Source organism: Onychostoma macrolepis, chromosome 12 (genome assembly GCF_012432095.1).
Source record: "Onychostoma macrolepis isolate SWU-2019 chromosome 12, ASM1243209v1, whole genome shotgun sequence".
In the NCBI taxonomy this organism is placed as follows: Eukaryota; Metazoa; Chordata; class Actinopteri; order Cypriniformes; family Cyprinidae; genus Onychostoma; species Onychostoma macrolepis.
The window spans coordinates 5,930,260-5,952,591 of record NC_081166.1 but is presented as its reverse complement, the minus strand read 5'-3'; the positions used below and the strand labels follow the sequence as shown (position 1 = coordinate 5,952,591).

The following is a 22,332-nucleotide window of genomic DNA, read 5'->3' as shown; positions in this document are numbered from 1 at the left end:
ACAAAGCCTCAGCTGCATATTTTCATGCATTTACAATTCTGAGTAAAATGGGAATTTGTATTCAATTTGCCACACTGTTTGACTATGATTGAACAACATTGATGTAACTTTCTCTCAACTTTCTAATGCTGGAGCGATATGTCACTTCTAACCACTGGAGAATAAAACCCCCTGATGTAATCCAATTATATACATTGTGCATCTGCTAATACAGTACATTTGTCAGATGTCAAGTATAGGCTCTTCAAGATTTATTAGATTTCAGTAAAATACCATAAAAAAACCCACAAACCAGCTTTTAATAGCACTAGAACAGAGTGTGAAAATGTGTTGTGTGTCTACCATCTGGATTTACACACTTGATGCTGTCACATGTTGCCAAAACAGTTGTTTTATACATATTTCAAAGCTGTATCTCCAAGATGTTTAGTTTTTCTTTTTCACGCAGTGAGATTTGAAGTGTCATCAACAATTATTGTAATTTAAACTGTGCGGTTATGCTGTAAATATGGATAACTGATACGGTCCATAATGGCTGACGTCATTCTGGTATCGAATGGCTTTTTTTGTGAGCGAGCGGTGTATGTTTCTCTTCTCTCTCTGTGTCAGCGGTGACAGCACAATCCCAGGAGACTCGAACGATCAATAGAGTGTGAACCAGCTCTGAGACAGGGGTTCACAAAACTAATCAAACTTGTGTTACGTATGTCACCTCTACACAGCCAGTTCTCTCTGTAAACAGTGCATATACACTTGCATAAGATGTCTGAAATAAAAACCAGGGACATTTCTAGTGTAAATTGTAAAATTACACTTTTCTCCATGTGGTAAAGAAGGTGGACTATTTTGCTTTTGTGTGTTTCGACCATTGTAAATGTTAATGTAATGAACTGTATCATACTCTATCAATACTCTATCATACAACTCTACATTACACTACCACTGAAAAGCATGAAATCAATAAGATCTCTTTTCAGCAAGGAAGCGATAAATTGATCCAAAATGACAGTAAAGACATAAGATTTCGAAAGATTTCTATTTTAAATAAATGCTGTTCATGTGAACTCTCATGTGAACTGTTCATGTGGGGGAAAAAAAATAAAAAATCTTACATACTTCATTAAGCAGCACAACCAATTTCATTACCAAATCAGCATATTAGGATCATGTGACACTGAAGAAGGAAGTAATGTCTGCAGAAAATTCATCTTTCCATCACAGGAATAAACTGCATTTTAAAATATATTCAAATAGAAAACAGTTATTTTAAATTGCAACAATATTTCACAATATTACTGTTTTTCTTGTATTTTTTTAAATGCAGTCTTGGTGAACAAATAATTCTTCCAAAAAAAAAAAAAAGATGATTGGATACCCTACACTTTCAAAACACTCAAACAAAAAATGATGACATACATGACCCTCTCTGTTTCGTGTTTGTGTTATGATCAAACATAAAATAAGGTATAAACAAAAATATGTATAATTGAATTGAGAACCAATCAGACAGCCACTGGGGAGGCCAGAAAACTCCAAACACAACACTATAATGAAGAAGCTTTTAGTTGAGAAAAAGATACTTTATTTTATTATATTATATTATAAGGTATTAAAATACCTTTCCTGTATTTTAATATGAGGGGGTCCCAATCCCTAATAAAGTCCAAAAGGTCATTATTTACTCACCTTCATGCCATTCCACACCTGTATGACATTATTTCTAAGGTAAACTAGTCCATTTGATTCACACACTGATTTGTACGAGGAACAGAACCAAATTGAGATATTTACTCACTGAAAATATTGACATATTGGTTGTTCTCCATGGTGTGCTCATGAGAGAAGAACAGATGTTTGATTCATGAATGAATCATATTGAGTCAGACCTTCTTGATGAATCAGTTCATCCAGTTCACAAACCTACTGCTTAAGCTCACTGGAAGAGTAAAATATCAGTGAAATTCAACAAATTGCAGTTTGTTCTTTAAACAAAGCGTATATGACTTCAGGAGGCTTAGAATAGAGTGTACGAGTCATGCGTTGTATTTTTAGGGTGTCTTAATAGTACTCTTGCATCTTTTTTGAAGCTTTCGTCCCCATGGGGACTAAATGGATGGAAAAGAACCAGTATGATTCTTCTAGTTGTTCATGGGAAAAAAAATAGCAGCATAAGGGTTTGCACACATGAGGGTGAGTATGTATATCTCTTAGAGAGGTGCATTTTGTTGCAGTTTATTTTGTGACTTCACTAAGCTTAATAAAATGAACTTAAACATTTTTAACAACTGGTATAGTGTCACGGTTATGCTACTGTGCTGGAGCAAGGAACACACCACACGCAGGAGAATTGCAATAAACAGACTTTAATCTTCTTACACAGAGATACAAGACAGACACACACATAGCACTCATTGACATACAATACCGGACATTAGATTTAGGGACACACAGGGCTTAAATAATCAAACTAAACGAGATAATAACCAAACACATCTGGACACAAATGAACCAATAATGAAACTAAACGAGAACAGGAAACTCAAAATATGGGCACAAGAGGGAGGAAAACACAAGACAAAACACAACACGCCTGACATATAGGAGGATTAATCATGAGATAACGAATATATGCCTTCCTATAACTTGCAGTAAGGTTGTTTTAGTATTTTTTAGATTTTTATTTATTTTTTATTAACATTTTAAATTAATTTAAATTTAATTGATATGTTATGTTTTCATTTTCAAGTTTTAGTATTTTTGTTGTGTATTTTCACCAGTTTTAATAGTTATTGTTTTATTTAATTTCAGTTTAATTTACTTTAGCATAACTAAGTTAAACTAAATGAAAATTATAATATATATATATATATATATATTATTATTATTTTTTTTAGTTTTATTTAATTTATTATTATGGAAGCCCACTTTTGCCACTGAATAAAATATATAAAAAAGGAAAATGTGACTTTTTATCTCACAATTCTGACTTTATAACTCGCAATTGTGAGTTTATATGACAGAATTCTGAGAAAAAATAATAAAATAAAAATTATGAGATTGTGAGTTTGTATCTTGCAATACTTACTTAATTTCTCAGAATTTATGTCTCACAATTCTGAGAAGAAAAGTTAGAATTGCGAGAAAAAAAGTCAGAATTGTGAGATAAAAAGTCACAGTTACTTTTTATTTATTTATTTTTTAATTCAGTGGTGGAAATGGGTTTATTACAGATAACATTTACTTTATTAGAAGAAAAAAAAATGTATGATTTCAGTTTTTGTTAACTATAATAACCCTGCTTTGTGGTAAATATGAAACAGAAACGCAATTACTTTGTTTTCATTCAGTGGTTCCATATATTTTAGTTTGTTACAGTTAAAGTTTACTTTGTTTCAAGTAACAAGTAAGTAAGAATGTATGGTTTCAGTTTTAGTTAAATATAATAACCCTGCTTTACGGTAAACATGAAACGAAATCGCATTCATAAAGGCTTGACTCCAACAATCACCTATGCCAAGACATACAACTAGGGCTGCAGCTAACGATTATTTTTATTGTCGACTAATCTATCGATTATTTTTCAGTTAATCCATTTATTATTTTCTTATCAGTTGATTAATTCTTTAGTTAAACTATCAATAAATAATAACAGTATCTTCTGCTATTAATCTTTTAATATTTTATTCAAACATTTTCTAATAATTAATACTTTACAAAAATAAATAAGAAAAAAGAAAATAACAATAAATAAGAAAAAATAACAAGAAAAGAGATAAAAAGAAAGAAATAACAATAAATAATTAATAAAAAATAAAATTGAAAGAAAGAAAATATTAAATAAAAACTAAGAAGAGAGAAAAATAAAAATAATAACAATAAATAATTAATACAAGATAAAAAAGAAAGAAAGAAAAGGAAAGCAAGGAAGCAAGAAAGAAATAATAAGAAAGAAAGAAAGAAAGAAAGAATAACAGGGCAGTGATACAATAAGTCAAGTCAAGTCACCTTTATTTATATAGCGCTTTTAACAATACAGATTGTGTCAAAGCACTTAACAGTATCAAATTAGAGGATAGAGTGTCAGTAATGTATAATGATAAGATTAAACACTCAATTTTCAGTTAAAGGCATTTCATTATGGAATTCAGAGATGTCATTGTCTAGCTCAGTTTAGTTTAAATAGTATCTGTGCAATCAAATCGGCGATAATTGCTAGAAATTAATCAACAGAAATGCACTTTATGGCTGCATTCACAGTTACTGTTTGGGACTGACAGCAGTTGCTTACAGGTGAGAGACTTGAAATGTTTTATTTGAATATCTGTATGAATGAACAGCTGAAGTCACAACCGCATTCAGGACACTAGAGCGACAGAATTAAAAAAAAAAAAAAAAGATGTCATAACACCAGAAAGTTATATCACAGTCGACAGCCCGTTTTTAAATAAATGAGCCCAGTCGAGGCTTGTTCTATCCATCACACAGTTAAACAACTAACAATGACTTTAAATGCTTTGTTGGCGAGTGCAGAGAGCGCGTTTGGTGCGCGCGTCGATCGCGCCCACGACACTGACAGCAGCTCCGGTGGATCTTCAGATGAACGCGAATCATTTCTCCTTCTCCGTCTCCGTGGGTGAATTAAACCCGTCATGATTATATAGGAAACTTGATGTCCCGTGCTGTTCCGTTCATTCAGTGCAGCTTTGAATGCGAGAATGCGGTTGGGAATCTTGACAATGTAAAGGCGTCAGTTCGGCTATATAGTATATGCGGTTCTGACGGTCGTATAATAATAAAATGCTCTATGAATGCAAGTCTATGAAGTGATGTTGCCATACTAGCCTTTACCTTCTGCTCTAGAGTCTTGTTTTGTGTTAACCATGGCAGAAAAACAGTCTTAACTAGGGATACCTGCAGGCTCGCGCAATGGGCGTGGCTAAAGGTGAGATGCATCGACGCATCCCATGCTAATCGACGTAATCAATGACGTCGACGAATCGCTGCAGCCCTACATAAAACTAATAAAGTAAAGAGAGCCATTTCTCAGAGCAGCATGCTAGTGTGCTGTTAATGCAATTGTGTGTGTAATAGATACCTAATTCAGTTCCAGAACAGAGAGGAATGCTGCTTTACCATGACGCAACCTCCAAATTGAGGTTTTAATTGTTACGTGTCAAATTATCTACATCCTGATAACAGTGGTTAGAAAAGCCTCTAAAATCGTTTCCAATTATAGTGTACATTTAGCCGTAAGTGGACAGATTATGAAATTGTAGGGTGCAATGCTTAGCATGCCGCTCTTAGAATGGAAGATGTTTTTTGGTTCTTCTTATTTGCTGTTTAGGAAAACAAGAGCTGTTTTTGCAGCTTCTTTCAGGCGTTGATTGTTCATTTATTAAATATTAAACATTTTATGGCACCTATACTGATTGGATATTTTGTCCAGGGCTGCATGGCTGGCCTCTTCTGGTAAAATCCTAATCAGGAAAAGAGGAACGGCAATCAAATGGAGAGGGCTGTCGGGCTTCCTCTTGTTGCTAAGAGACAGGTGTAAAATGAAAGTTCTGCTCTGAAAGAGCGTTTTGTGTAATTGTGACTGTTCGGAACAAAACCAGTCGTATCTTTCCTCCACAGTTTGAAGGTACAGGAGTCTATTGACAGTTTTCTGAGATATCTGCCATATGCCGTCAACCACGGCAAACACAGAGCTTTCTACACAGTAAGTTCTGCGCTCCTGCAGATAATGGTGAGATCGCCATTCGCCGCTCTGTGTTTGCTGTTGAATAGGAAAAGAATAATTGTGAAACTATTACTCATACTGATGTGAATGAAATACTTAAGTCGAAATTTCAAGCTGCACCCACAAAGAAAATTAAACCGAGCGCCGGGGCCTTTGAGCAAATTCATATTCACATATTCATGACTCATTTAAAAACATTGCTCAATAAACACATTCTGACTTCGGCCAGCAAGGGCTTAAACTACATTTAGTGAATGGTTTAATTTCTGTTTCCATTTGCACAAGGTTTAGGGCCACCGCCTGAACATTTTGCCTTGACAGACTGAATATATTTGCGAACAATTTGCCAGTTGCACGCTAAGAAAACAGTTCATTCGGGAACTGTTAATTCCAACAAAACTCTCTTTGCTCTTTTCAGCTTCACTCAGACATGGACACGGAAGATGGAAATGTGAAGTACGTCCTCACCGGAGACGGGGCCGGAACTATTTTCGAGATTGATGAGAACTCGGGTGATATCCACGCCACCAGGAGGCTTGACAGGGAAGAGAAAGCGTTGTACACACTGAGCGCCAAAGCCGTCAACAAAACCTCCGGACAGGATCTGGAGAGGGCCTCGGAATTCATCATAAAAATCCATGACATCAATGACAACGAGCCAAAGTTTGCCAAGGACACCTACGTGGCCAGTGTATCAGAGATGTCGAATGTTGGTGAGTATGAGTTGCTGCCTCAAGATGTTCTGCCAAATTAAAAAAACTTATTTTTTTTTAAGGAGAAAACTTATTGTTATGGGTTATATAAAATGCTTTTCTGCTTATATGGGGTTGAAGGAAATTAACATTTTCTGAAAACATACTCACCTTCAAGCCGTCCAAGATGTAGATGAGTTTTTCTTCATTTGAACAGATTTGGAGAAATTTAGCATTACATCACTTGCTCACCAATGGATCCTCTGCAGTGAATGGGTGCCGTCAGAATGAGAGTCTAAACAGCTGATCACAAAAAAAAACATCACAACAATTGACAAGTATTGTTAATCGTTAATGTCTTTTGGAATGAAAAACTTCATGTTTATGAGAAACATATCCATCATGGCGTTTAATTTCAAACCTTTACTTCTAGCCAAAATATAGGTCTATAATAACGTTTCCTCCAGTGAAAAAGTCCATCTCCTGTTGTCTCTCACATCAAAGCAACATATCTGTTTAGGATTGTTTTGACTAGTAAATGGTGCTTAATCTGTGCATATTTTTCCCGATTCAGATGAGTTGACTTTTTCACCGGAAAGCAGTATCATAGATAGAGGACTTGTATTTTAGCCTGAAGCTTTTAGCCTTAAAAACGTCTTGATGGATTTATTACAAAGAAGCAGCTTTTCACATACGTTAATTGATGGACTGGAGTCCTGTGGATTCCTTGTGGATTATTGCGATGGTTTTATCAGCTGTTTGGACTCTCATTCTGACGGCACCCATTCACTGCAGAGGATCCATTGGTGAGCAAGTGATGTGATGCAAAATTTTTCCAAATCTGTTTTGATGGAGCAGCAAACTCATCTGCAGATGAAAGGCCTGAGGGTAAATACATTTTCATGCATATTTTCATTTTTTGGATGAATTATTATTTTAATGTCATTATTATTATTTTATTTTTTTAGAGGGAACTGAAATGTACAATATCAACATTTTGACAGTATCTAAAATGTGATTATTTACTTCAGAAACACATATTTACAATCCTCCTGGTTGGAACTAGAATTGCAGTTCTCCACTTTGTTCATACAAAAACTCATGAATACATCAAATGACAACTATTATGTAGATTTTTACATCCAGGTGCAAGTTATTTTCTTTAATGTCAATCACATACTCACTTACTCACACACTCACTCTCATTTACGTCAAAGTGCCTCTATAAAAACATCCAAAGCAAAATAAAGTAGCTATGGACTTTTTTTTTTTCTTACAGTAAATATATAAAACAGGCTTAAAAACAAAAGATTTTAGAAGGATAATTTGAAATGATTACATGTTGAGCAGAAAAACTGGATGCGTGTTGAATGACGAGCAAAGTGACATTGTCCAATAAAGAGAAAGACTTTTTTTTCCCCCGCGAAACTGAAAACACTTTCTTACAGCCACTTAATCAACGTTGATTAAAACTATGACAAACATTCAGCTTCACGTGATTTGCAGGGAGGATAAAGATCTTACAATATCCCGTCTGAATTCATTCAATTATCAGTGATTTTAAACCCATTAAGAGCGGCAGAGAGAATCAAAGTAAATGAACGGGATGCAGCAAGCTGAAATCAATTACTCTTCACGAAGCAACAAATTAACCCGCAGGTTTATCTCAAATGAATCAAAACTCATTTGCAGTTCCGACAAAAACAAGGCAGCCGGTTTTGATTAAAGATTTTGTGCTATGATAAGATAATCATTGTGGATCTTAATCATTGTGACCTGGCAAATGAATCAAAGATTAATCACTAGGAAATGAGGAAATTATGCTTGAAGTGGTCCTGGTGTACCTATTTGTGTTTGTCAATTCATAAAGCACTGTTTGAGAATGTTTGACACAATGTGTCAGAGGATACCAAACAGAAATGAAATCTTTTCGCATTTTTACTTTTGCCATATTGACACCTTAATAATAATTAAAGGGTGAGATTTAATGCCCCCTAGAGCACAATCTTCATTATAGAAATGGCCCATCACATAAACCTGCCTGTGACTGAGAGGAATACAATAATTTTAATAACAACAACAACAATAATAATAACAACAATAATAATAATAATATATCCCAAATGGTTATTATTATTATTAAATATAATAATAATAATAATAATATTTGAATAAAATACAAGTAGTATTAAAATATTTTTTTTCTTATTTTGAATCATATTTTTCATGATGTAGCATGAAAAAAACTGCATTCTCTTTCAGTGACTATTCAGAAATAGCTGTTTTGTCTGATGCAATGGGGGAAAAAAGCAAGAAAAAAAACAAAAAAAAAAAACAACATGCTGTCAGAAATCACAAATATTTCATTATATTATAGCAGATGCTTCACTAGTCCCCAGTATTTTTGAAGCATGAAATGGACTAATATTTTTCCCCTGTCTACTGGATTTCAAGTCCCAGCTCAGTCACTAGTGAAGGGTTTGGGACTGTATTCATTCTTGAGGTGTCATTGGCCAATCAGCACTATCGTCACATCCTTGCCATGACATTTTCTATGAGACATCAAAATGAAATATGCTATTAAAGCGTAAAGGTATTCAAAATTCTGTTAAGTTCTGGATGTCTCATTGGAGAATAGATCTTAATGCAACCGTGTTTGTTGAAAGATGGATCCCTGAGGCGTGAAACACTACCAGTCATCCTTTCAGACGAATGCAACACCACTCCACTCAAGCTTCAGGGACTCTCAGTTGGATTCTTACATTCCAGCGCCTGATCTCCTTTATGCCTCCACCGTCGAGAGTCTCAAAGCACCTGTGTTTTACAAGCAACATTGTTTAATTCAGATTCTTAACATGATACATGGCAAATTCGCTGTCACTACCGATATTTATTTCCCTCACAGATGTAAAAGCATGTCACGTTTCAACAGTTCAACTGTGGCCAGAGTTATTTATTCAACACAATCTGGTAAAAGCAGCCTTGTAAATGGACCACAGTCTTTTTCCCTCAGGCTTTTGCACTTGAAACCAAAGCTCAGCCTTTCTTTTCCTTTTCTCTTTCCGTCAGGCTCGTTCTTCCTTCCATAGCCGTATTTCTCCGTGGGGTTCAAAGTTACATCATCCCCGGTACTCCGTAACATAAATGGGACACCGTGCTCGTTTGACACTTCACTTGAGCTCTTCCTTTCTCCCGACCGTGTACGAATTCAGGAACGGCTCTGCTTGCCAAACCATGAGGTCACGGTGGCACTCGTGTTTAAGCTGAACAAACCGGCCATGTGTTGCGAACGTGCCTGCCGTTAATCAGATCTGGCCATCCATGAAGCCTGAGACTCTGTTTCCCTCCGTGTTATCGGAATGGGATCGGAGGGCGACAGATGTTTCCGCATTCATTAGTATTCTTCGAGCCATTCGGAGAGCGAATGCCGCTCGGCGGAGGTCTTGTTGATGCCAAGGACGCCGCTGATCCATGGCAGAAACAACATGTGCATTCGGTCCACCTTCAGAGGTGAGACTGAGAAGCCGCGAAGTCACCTCTAAAGTCTATTGAAAAGAACGAGCAGTAAGATGTCAGTACACAAATGAGAACTGAGCAACCTCTGAGGAAACTACTCACAGGGAGCCGTGAGTGTAATGGAAAGTGCGGTTGTTGGCAACTACGAATGAGGAGTGATTTTACCCTTCATGTGGCAGGAGAAAAGTTGTTGTCTAGTTATTATCTGAGACCAGGCCAAGATCAGACTTTTATTGGCAATGGTGTACTACACGCTTGAAAACACTAGAAGACATTCAGTAGCACATGGGGTGAGCGACACAGCTACAAAAAGAGAGAAAACACTAATATTTTACAGCCTTTTGATGACATTCAAAATCGAAGATCTGAAATGGCCAGATATAGTAGAATCAAACGGATGCAAAATGTATATTCAGATTTAATATAGATTTTTTTGTGTGTGTGTTCACTGAATGAATACAATAATGTTTAAGTATATGTATTAGTGTTGTCAAATGATTAATCGCGATTAATCACATCCAAAATAAAAGTTTTTGTTTACATAATGTGTGTGTACTGTGTACATTTATTATACACACATATAGTATATATTTGAAAATATTTACAACCCGAATTCCAGAAATGTTGGGACGTTTTTTTAAAATTTGAATAAAATTAAAACTAAAAGACTTTCAAACCACATGAGCCAATATTAAAATATAAACACAACATATTTTTCTTAAATATATACGTGCATGTGTGTATTTTTATATATACACAGCACACACACATATATATTATGCAAACAAAAACTTTTATTTTGGATGGGATTAATCACGATTAATTGTTTGACATCACTATTATGTATCAATATAATATTACACCATTAAAAGCAGCAATATATACTCAGTTTTATGTTAAAAAGTAGTACTTACGTCTTTCATATATATATACACACACACACTTTGCAATTATATTGTAATATAATATTAGTAATAAAATATATACTAAATATAAAATGTTATATAAAATATATGAATTAAAAACACTTATTTAACACTTTTGATCCTCATGTATTATTACACACACACACACACACACACACACACACAAACAAAAAAAAAAAACTTTTACACACTGTAGATGGAAAATGCCAGTTTGAATTGATTCACATAAATTAATCAAATTTACCAATGACAATGACATTTGTTTTGGTACTGAAGTTAAAATGAGCTTTTTCAACATCTTTAAAGACACTTTCATACTGGCGAGTAGTGAATTAAGGAAGAATTGCAAAATTACTGTACTTATGATATCTTGTGAATCACTAGCAAAACATATGAAATATTGTGAATATTTAATATATCGCTTAGCCTATAGTAGAACATTACTTTAGAGCCAAATATAAGCAGCCAAATGAGCTGGTTAACTTTACTCCATGGCCAAATTTCAAAGAGCTTTTCATATCAGAGACTTTTTTTTTTTTTTTCTCCTACAGATGTCCAAAGCTGTGTCAAGCTGAAAATGAACCCCCCAAAATCATGTTAGTTCTAGATTAATTGGTCTAATTATAATGTTTCTTTGAGCAGATTATTAGTCTGACGTTTCCCAGCAACATACAGCAGATTCCATCAGAGCGGAAAATGAATGGGATGACCCAGAGAGAGCGGGCAAAAGAAAAACTACAATTAAAGATATGTCCATCTTACCGTGCAGCTGGAGTAATTATGAAACTAGGATTTAGATAAGAAATGCACCGAGATAAAGAAGATGAAAGCACGAGTGATCATGCATTCGCCTTGATCACTGCTCATGCTGGGAGGGAGGGGGTCTCATCATATAGGCTAATAGCCAGTTTTACAACTAGGAATTTGTCATTCATGGTGCACCTTTAGGATGCGTTGCTTTGATCATGGTTGAGGTTTTAATACTGGATGTGGGGATCATGTTTCACAGTCATGTTAGGACTGAAATACCTCTCTCTATAATTGTCTTTTGCTCTGTCTCTCTCAAGGTGCATTCGTAATAAGAGTTACAGCCACTGATGCAGATGATGAAGCATATGGAAACAGCGCCAAGCTGGTTTACAGCATACTGCAGGGCCAGCCATATTTCTCAGTTGAACCTGAAACGGGTAAGTTGGGAAAAGATGAGAGAACAAGCATGATTTGAAATGATTAAAAGATGGGATACAATAGTAAGGTGATACAGGATTTGCTAACATGCTTTCATACATGTGTGGGTGAATCGCATAAAGCCTGTCAAGAAAAGATGTCTTGATCATATTTCACCCTAAAACCAAAGGATAAGAAATGATAATTTCCATAAAGAAAACGAAGACATCATTTAGGACCATTAAGATTTAGAATTCCTTGAAAATCACATTACTGTAATCTGTAATAATCCTATTACCGTATACAGTATTTTGCTGTATTAAGGCGAGACACTGCAGGTGAATAGGGTAAAAAAATTAACTAATAGTTATCGCCTTACTTACCTAGTTGATTGATTACATTGATAATTGCAAACATTTTTTGTATTACAAGTTTTCTAAAATGTTAGGTTTAAATATGCAAATGAGGCATTATTTAATGAAATATGCACTAATTTGCATACATTTCTAGTACAAAAATCTAAACACTGGATGAAGTCAGTTTCAAAATTCTTGTTTAATTTTTTGACATATTATAATCAAAAGTTTTTACAGAGGAATTTTGAGTATCTCATTTTGTCACTCCATAATTCAGAAAATACTTAGAACAGACAGAAAACACTATATTTTGACAATTTTGGGGCGATTAAAATGTTGTATATAATCAAGCAAATTATATATGAACAAATCCTCTGTAAAACCTTCAGGATATAGACAGGAATAAAAATGTAAAGTTTGGTGTGTGTAAGTGCTACTGAAGTGGAGATTTATGGCTCAGTGTAGGAGAAAAAACTCATTTTGAGAAAACGGCCTTTAAAAATATGTATTGTAATTGAAATCTATTGACACAAATAGATAAAGTGCTATAAAAGAAACACTTAACAGTGTCTTTTGGATGTTTTCGTTCTACTAGTCTGAAAAAACACTTTATGAAAAACCAAAAAGCCCAAAATCTCAAAATTGACAGGTGCATAAAAAAACAGTGTTTTTGCCTGTAGTGTCTCCCCTTAAAGTAAAACAAATAACACATTTATGAAATCTACTTTACAATCTATATAAACAGCAGTACAATATTTGATTTTAATAATAATTATAGTTATAGTTATTACAGTTTTTATTATTTAAATTTTTTATACTGCATGCATGATAGATAGATAGATAGATAGATAGATAGATAGATAGATAGATAGATAGATAGATAGATAGATAGATCCCGAATTCCGGAAATGTTGGGACATTTTTTTTTTTTTTAATGAATAAAATGAAAACTAAAAGACTTTCAAATCACATGAGCCAATATTTTATTCACAATAGAACATAGAGAACATAGCAAATATTTAAACATATAATTTTTTACACTTTTATCCACTAAATGAGCTCATTTCAAATTTGATGCCTACTACAGGTCTCAAAAAAGTTGGCACGGGGACAACAAAAAAGCAAACATTTTGAAAAGATTCAGCTGGGAGAACATCTAGCAACTAATTAAGTTAATTGACATCAGGTAACATGTAACATGATTAGCTATAAAAGGCGTGTCTTAAAGAGGTAGAGTCTCTCAGAAATAAAGATGGGCAGAGGCTCTCCAATCTGTGAAAGAGTGTGTAAAAGATTGTGGAATACTTTAAAAGCAATGTTCCTCAACGTCAAATTGCAAAGGATTTACCAATCTCATCATATACAGTGCATAACATTATCAAACGATTCAGAGAAAGTGGAGAAATCTCTGTGTGTAAGGGACAAGGCCAAAGACCTTTGTTGGATGCCAAACTCATAACCTCGATGACGTCTTCAAACTGTTTTGAAAAGAAGAGAAGATGCTACACCATGGTAAACATGCTCCCATACCAACTATTTTGAGGCCTGTAGCAGGCATCAAATTTGAAATAAGCATTTTGTACATAAAATTGTAAGATTTCTCAGTTTAAACATTTATGAGTTATGTATGTTCTATTGTGAAAAAATATTGGCTCATGTGATTTGGAATTCTTTTAGTTTTCATTTTATTCAAATTTAAAAATCGTCCCAGCATTTCCAGAATTTGGGTTGTAGATAGATAGATAGATAGATAGATAGATACACTATCAGTTTACCTTTTTTTTTTTATATATTGGCATCATTTATTTTTATTATAATATAATAACTTTTTTGACTTTTTATCTATTTTAGTGAATTTAGTATGATTTAAGTGTGTGGTGCTTTAAAAAACATAAATTCTGCTCTCATGTACTGATAACCTTATCACAACATCATTTGAAGACTGACGTCCTACTCAATTAAAACTTGCTCTTTAAAATACCCCAAGGCAGGGAATTAATTTCCTTGGTTGTGCTTTTTTCCCTCGTCCAACCTTCTTTTTTAGCATGACATTAAGATATAAATAATGAAGTCAGAGAAGCTCATTAGATAACACCTAACAAAACCTGTGTCCGTCCATCCTGTCAGGCGTCATAAGGACGGCGCTTCCGAATATGATTCGAGAGAACCGGGAGCACTATCAGGTGGTGATTCAGGCTAAGGACATGGCTGGACAGATGGGCGGTCTCTCCGGGACCACTACAGTCAACATCACCCTCGCGGATGTCAACAACAGTCCTCCTCGATTCCCCCACAGTAAGACAGCACACACTTTCCTCTCACATGCATATGTTGACCTGAAGGAGACATCAGTATTAGATTTTGAATTAGAAAGGAACACAGATTCAACACGGAAATAAATTGTTCTTCCACCCTGGTCCACAAAATTATTTTGTATTTATTTATTTATTTAAATCTATCACCATTAGGCCTATAGTATTACTTTTACTTTTTACTTTTGTCTAAACCTTTATCCAAAGCAATTGGTAATGCATTCAAGCTATATTAAATTAGTGTGTTTGTTCTCAGGGAATCAAAACCTTGACCTTGACGTTTTTAACCGCATGATCCACCATTTGAGCTACAGAAATAATTTACTTTGTGTAATATACAAAGTAGCCATAATCTAACACACAAAATGCAAAGCTTTCTGCTGAATCCACAAAAGATGGTTTGCAAATGGAGGCCTTAAAAGGTATAGTAGCCAAAACACCCAATTTTAGGTCAAATAAACCTAAATCATTACTCATTTCTATGGATCTTCATTAAAGAAAAATGCTACTGAAATGTCTAGAATAAAAGGCCTCGAACAAGCCAGAAAGAGCATATCAAATTAACAAGAGTTTGACTGCCAGTCAACTATTAAAAATTGATGCAGGCTAGATTATCAGAGTAATTATGAGCAGAATTGTGCTTGGATTTGTAAACAGATAATGAGCATATGAAATCAACTGTTCGGATGGCAAGTTTCGCAAGTGATATTTCATAAGAACCACAACAGACCTACGTCACGGTTCAGCCGAATTATCATGGAAATGCTCGGGGCCCGTTTCTCCTACTGACCAGGATGAGTCACGATGTGAACCCAGAACAAAATCTCCACAGAAAGAGGCTTTTACAGAGTGAAAGAGAAGGGTGGATAGAGAAAGAAGGATAGAAACTAAAAGACAGAGAGATGGAGAGAGAGAGAGAGAGAGAGCACAGCGGGAGCTTCATTTGGGGTGATAATCCTTCTCTCTTTGCCACAGCCTCAAATCCAATACAAGAGCCACATCAGAAACAGTTTCCACAAACTGGGTTTAAAAAGAACCTTCTCCAATGGCTCATCGGAGCTGAAATTCTATTAAAGAATAACCACTGAGAGGCAGCTCCGCTTTTCCCCTGAGAGAAGGATAAACAAATAGACAAATGCACGCTGAAGCGCCTCGCTCGAGAACAAAGAGTTCGTACAAACACCTGCCTGTTTACTCAATTGATTTATTTTGCTCTCCTTCTCCAGGTACCTACCATCTCTCCACTCCAGAGTCGGCCGGAATCGGATCATCGGTGGGCCGGATCAAAGCATACGATGCAGATGTGGGAGAGAATGCCGAGATGTGGTACTCCATCCTGGATGGCGACGGGCAAGACGTGTTCAATATCATCACAGACGGCACCAGCCAGGAAGGTGTGATAACGGTGAAGAAGGTAAACAGACCCTATATCTAATGTTTTAAACATCACACTGTAAGTCGGCGGTTGGAAATAAAATCCGCACCATCCACCGGTCTTTCCCTCATTCTCATTCTCTCATTCTTTCGTACGCACGCACGCACCCATACGAAGCAAAGTGCTTAGAAAGTAATCCCCTAAATCGAAGCCTTCGTGTCCTATCAACTTTACAAAGGTGCTTAATTCTATTCACAGCCCAAAAAGTCCCTTTTTCCCTTTTGTGTGGCACAGGGATCTATTTGCCTGCTGAAATCTGCCTATAGCTTATTTCCTCTCTCTGTCAGGTCAGGCTTTGACGAGGCTCAGGCAATTATGCAAATCTTATTGCTTAAACTAGAATGAAAGATAGCTACGGAAGAAGGCCTGAATGGGCGAAAGGTAAAAGATCGTACCTTGAGTCTTTAATCGTTTCATAATTAAAAGGCTGCATTAAAGCACGATGCCCTGCCTTTATGAAAAAGACATTCAACTCGGAAGAAAAGGGAGAGCGATAAGCACTCGTATGCAAAAACGAGCTTTAGATTTAGAAAAGTTTAGGGCGACATTGCTAGAGCATGTCGTTAATCTGTGACCGAATAGACCTGTGCTGAAACATATCAGAAAAGTAAGCCTTTCTTTATTCAGAAAGACCGGACTAACCATCTTATCTTTGCTCTTGTAACCTTTCTCCCGTTCAGCAACTAGATTATGAGAGTAAGAGGTTGTACTCACTACGGGTGCAGGTGACCAACACGCATATAGATCGACGCTTTGAGCAACTGGGGCCTTTCAGTGACACAGCGATTGTCCGGATCACGGTCACAGATGTGGACGAGCCTCCGGTCTTCAGTCGGGCCCTGTACATTTTTGAGGTGGACGAAGACACCCCTGCCGGCAGCTCGGTTGGCACGGTGTCTGCTCGAGACCCTGATACAATCAACCACCTGGTCAAGTAAGTAACTCTTAAACATATTAAACTTCACAAGCATAAACAATTAATTCTACTTTGCCGTTAGGAATCGTTAAGCTTTATTACCTCAATTTTCTAATCATCCAGTAGCAAGACTATAGAAACACCAAGCTGGGGTGCTCACATTACTAATTACTAATGGACAGTTGGTAAAGTCACTATGGATACCATAGAAACATGCTGCGCCTGAAATCGAATACTTCCCTACTATATAGTATGTGAAAAACTGTACAGTTCGCCAAAAGAGTAGCATGTCCAAATTCATAGTATTTGCAAAACGGTAGGCGCAAAGTACATGGATGACCTACTAGTTCCATTGGGATTCTCAAGTGCACATTCAATGGACACTATACTGTTGTATCCCATAACGCCATGGGAGAGGATTTATTACTAAAAGTGAAGCGACGCAACTGACTCTGGTAGGTCATGTGATAGTAACAACATGGTGGGTGTAGTACATTAGAATTTCATTCATACTACCCATATAGAATAGAATGTACTTTTAAAAAAAGTCGTGTAGTAAATTCAAATTCATATGTAGTACTCAATACGCAGTTTGGATGCATGCTTAGGACTGCACGTGTACATTGGCTGGTCTGGCTGAAAATATAAGCTTATTTAATGCTATTTGAGCATATCGAACAACATTCATGAGACGTGTCAGATTTCAGATTATGTTATTTAAATATAAATTTTTGAGATTTCAAGATTTCCCCATTCTAGTGGATAGGACTTGTTCATGCATTCCTGAAATAACTTCCATTTGGCCACCAAGTGAACAGACTTTTCTTGAAAGGGACTTTGTCTAATAGGCATATTATAGACCTTAGTCAGAGTATCACCATATTTAATTTTTGACAGGAATGAAAATGAGGCTGTGAGGGATAGAAGTGCAGTGTGTTCAATTGATTGTACTGTTGTTTAACAACATACCAGCTGTTCAGCTGACGAATTGCAAACGTGAGTTGTGAAAATTATGTGATCTAGGACTTTTAAAGCGCTATATAAATAAAGGTGACTTGACATCTAACCTGACTAGGGCCTATTAGCATTAGAACAAGGACGATAGGACGATCGGCTGCTGCATTTTGTGTGATGTGTAGTGATTATTTGCATATTCAGTATGCGTGTGTGTGTGTGTGTGTGTGTGTGTATAAAATATTAATTAGACCAACTACACTAACTTATATAATATATTAATAATGTATTATTTTACACTGAATTATTGTTTATTTTAAACATTATTTAGAATATTTATTTTACTTATAAGATCAGTATTTATATAATATAAATATTACAGAAATAAGCATTAATAAAATATTTTAGAATATGAATTAGACTAATTTAAAATAATTACAAAATTTTAAATATTAAACTTAAAAAACAGTATTAATAATAATGAAAAATAAGCGAGGACATATTGAGTGTCTGAAAGTTGCTTTTTTAGCTTAATGAAGGAAAGGGAAACTTGATTCTGCTTGATATGACCCCTTTTAATGTTTTGATGCTCATACTATCTTTGCGATGCTTTCTGTTGCACTCATTATATTAGTTTCATTACCATCCAAAGGCTTATTTGGCTAATAAGGAGGCTTCTGTCAACAGATAATCTTAGCCATTGTAACAGGCAATTTAATGGTCCAGTAGAGATTTGAACAGAGGGACTCAGTAATTAAATGCTTTTGAATATGCAGCGAACAAACAAGTGGTTGCTTTCACCTTAGACACAAATAAAAGCTACAGCGGGGGAAAACAGCTAAATGACACCTTGAAAAGTGTCTCCCAAAGCATCAGAACATAAAGTTCATTATGGTGTATGAAAATCAAGCAGAACACGTCTTCGCCTTCCACATTTTGGTTGTTGATCAGATGTTTTGTGCTCGGTTAAATCCAATCCATCAACATGTTCCCAAGCGTGCGTGTGTGTATGTGTGTGAAGATGGGGGGGAAAAGCAAATTATTCATGGGGCCTCAGTTGGTGATTTCCCTCCGGAAGTTTGGCAAGATGAATACAGGCGCTGTTTTATCTCCTCCTCCTCCTTTCCTTTCTGAATTCAGACTTTTATAAGTCACAAAGTTGGTGTGAAAGAGTGTGTCTTGTCTCTCGTCTCCTGTCCGTGTGCGCACTGTGAACGATTGTCTGAAAAGCTTGTCCTTCTGGCTTACTCATGCACGTCACACTCAGTTGCATATTTAAATGTCAGCAGAATATGTAAGCTGACATTGATAAATGGGTTTAATAGGAAAGATTTCCTTTTCTTATTTCATGAAAACAAAAGGCAGGGGATCAACAGAGTGATTAGCATTCAGGCTCTTTCAAACGAGCCACTTCAAAATTCACAACACGCAATATGCGGTTAAGGATAATTGATAGTTGCTAGTTGCTTCGGCTAGGAAGGTGTTCGTCACAGCTGGCTATTCGACGCATAACGCATAATTGATTACTTAAAAATTAGCACTTACTGGCACTAAGGTATTACAATTCTGATGAAAGTTGCAACAAGACCAGCAAGACTTCCGAGGTCAACAACCATCACTACATAAACTAAGATCTGACCAATGTGCAATCAATCAATAAGGTTTTATCATTTACATTTATTAATTTAGAAGACACTTTTATCCAAAGCGACTTCAGTATAATGAGGATAATGAAGGATAATAGAAGCAATAAAAATCGACAAAAGATCAATAATATGCTGTGCTGTGACAAGTCTCAGTTACCCTAACACAGTATGTAAGGGATTTTTTATATAATAAATAAAAAGAAAGCAAGTAGATAGAATAGAAAAAGAATAGGGAACGCTAATGTTAGAGGGTCATTTTTTTTAATAATAAATAAAAAGAAAACAAGTAGTTTGAATAAAAATATAATAGAGATCGCAAGTGTTAGACAGACAAATGATATATGTTTACAGATTATATGTGACCCTGGACCACAAAACCAGTCTTAAGTGTCAATTTTTCGAAATTGAGATTTATACATCATCTGAATAAATAAGCTTTCCATTGATGTATGGTTTGTTAAGATCAGACAATATTTGGCCAAGATACAACTATTTGAAAATATGGAATCTGAGAGTGCAAAAACTAAATATTGAGAAAATCACCTTTAAAGTTGTCCAAATGAAGTTCTTAGCAATGCATATTACTAATCAAAAATGAAGTTTTGATATTTACGGTAAGACATTTACAAAATATCTTCATGGAACATGATCTATACTTAATTCCCTAATGATTTTTGGCATAAAAGAAAAATCGATAATTTTGACCCATACAATGTATTTTTGGCTATTGCTACACATATACACCAGCAACTTAAGACTGGTTTTGTGGTCCAGAGTCACACACACATACATATATATATATATATATATATATATATATATATATATATACATACATATACATGCATACAGCAAACATCACAGTGGAATAACTTGTAAATAAATAAATCTCCAAAGTGATCTAAAATAATACTGATACTTAAATAATAATGACACTTAAATAATGACTGATATAAATAACTGGTGTTTGGAGTCACTGGGGAAAAAATCAGTTTTGAAAAATCATATTGGAATTAATAGTAAATAAATACGTTGTCAAATGCCTAAATAGATAAATATCTGTCCAAAGTAATCTAAAAATAGTTCAGAATATAAAATATAAAAACCAACATTACTAATTTCATAAGTATTAAATTATATTTATCCATATAGCTAACTTTTTTTGATTACATAAATAGTTCAATAAAAATTTAATTGTGTGTAGTCAAGGGTTTTGAATTGATTGTGGTCTGAATACACTTCCATCTGGAAGGTCCAACTTCTTGTGAGTCATTGTGGCAGAACTTGCACCATAAAAACACTCCCAGCAGAAAGTAATTGAAATGCACAAGGCAGGGGATGATTACAAGAAGATGTTCAAGTCATTGAATGTCCCCTGGAGTACAGTTAAAATCAATAATTAAGAAATGGAAAGAGCCTGGCATAGCTGTAAATCTACATAGAGGAGGGTGTTCTTAAACAATGCGACAGTGTGCAAGAAGGAAACTCAAAAAAGGTCACAAGCGTCAGTCCCTGAGATTGGAAAGACATTTGGACATCTGTTAGCTGTGTCCTTCACCAGTCAGAACGGAAAAGAGAAAACCACTGCTAAAAAACTGTCATATGACATGTTGGCTATAGGCATGTGGGAGACTTTGAAGCCAGCTGGAAGAAGGTTCTATGATCTGATGTGACTAAAATTGAGCTTTCTGGCCATCAAAATAAACTCCACGTCTGGCATAAGCTCAACACTGAGCATCAGCAGAAACAGATCATCCCCACTGTGAATCATGGTGGTGGCAACATCACGCTGAGGGGCATATATGCTTCTCTGCAGCAGGCCCTGGAAGGCTTGTGAGGGTAAAATAAATGCTGCAGAATACACAGAAGCCCTGGAGGAAAACCTGATGGGGTCTGCAAGGCACCTGCAGGAGGAGATTTGTTTTCCAGCAAGACAATGACCAGAAGTATGAAGTTAAAGCTACATAAATGACTAAAAAAACTCAACTAGTGTCCTGCAGTGGTCCGAGTTCAGATCTCAAACTGAGCACTTATGGGTGGACTCGTGATGTCCATGCAACCAATTAGAGGTGAAGCAGTTTTGAAAAGATTAATGGGAAAAAAATCTACAATGACCAGATGTGCAAAGATGAAGGTCGTTTGCTAAAATACTGAATTGAAGAACATGAATACTGATGGGGTTGTGCACTCTCAGAAATAAAGGTACAAAAGCTGTCACTGGGCTTTTCAAAATGTACACTTTTGTACCTATTAGGTTCAAATATGTACACTTTAAGTACTAATATGTACCTTTAAGGTACCAAAATGGACCCTTTAGGTACAAACATGTACCGTTTGAAAAGGTATCGCCCCAGTGACAGCTTTTGTACCTTTATTTCTGAGAGTGTGCGTCATTCGGATTTGAACATTTTAAATTCCAATTCAGTTCTTGAATTTGAATTTAACAGGTATGAAAACAAGTATATTTTTTATCCAGAATAAGGAAATGCCATTACACTGAAAAAAAGTGTTGGTTTAGGATTTACTTTTTTAATCTTTCCACACACAGACGTGTCAAGGAATTTGGCTACAGTTGTCGTATTCCTCTTGTTAAGCCACTCCTGAACCACAGACAACGTCAGAGGCGTCTTACCTGGGCTAAGGAGAAGAAGAACTGGACTGTTGCCCAGTGG

The 22,332-nt window shown here is 35.6% G+C and overlaps 1 protein-coding gene across 2 annotated transcripts in view; it reads left to right on the top strand.

The window, feature by feature from the left end:
• Positions 1-22,332, top strand: part of LOC131551370 (cadherin-10) — a 65,962-nt gene that overhangs the window by 20,838 nt on the left and 22,792 nt on the right. Inside the window, exons 1-8 of one of the 2 annotated variants that reach the window (XM_058794295.1) lie at positions 5,035-5,156; positions 5,447-5,548; positions 5,635-5,719; positions 6,159-6,453; positions 11,942-12,061; positions 14,525-14,692; positions 15,936-16,123; positions 16,825-17,078. In XM_058794295.1, the coding sequence (XP_058650278.1) occupies positions 5,122-5,156; positions 5,447-5,548; positions 5,635-5,719; positions 6,159-6,453; positions 11,942-12,061; positions 14,525-14,692; positions 15,936-16,123; positions 16,825-17,078 (1,247 nt within the window). In that variant the 5' untranslated portion in view covers positions 5,035-5,121. Of the gene's footprint in view, positions 1-5,034; positions 5,157-5,446; positions 5,549-5,634; positions 5,720-6,158; positions 6,454-11,941; positions 12,062-14,524; positions 14,693-15,935; positions 16,124-16,824; positions 17,079-22,332 lie in introns of those variants that run through there. The other variant, XM_058794296.1, reaches the window with a different exon arrangement.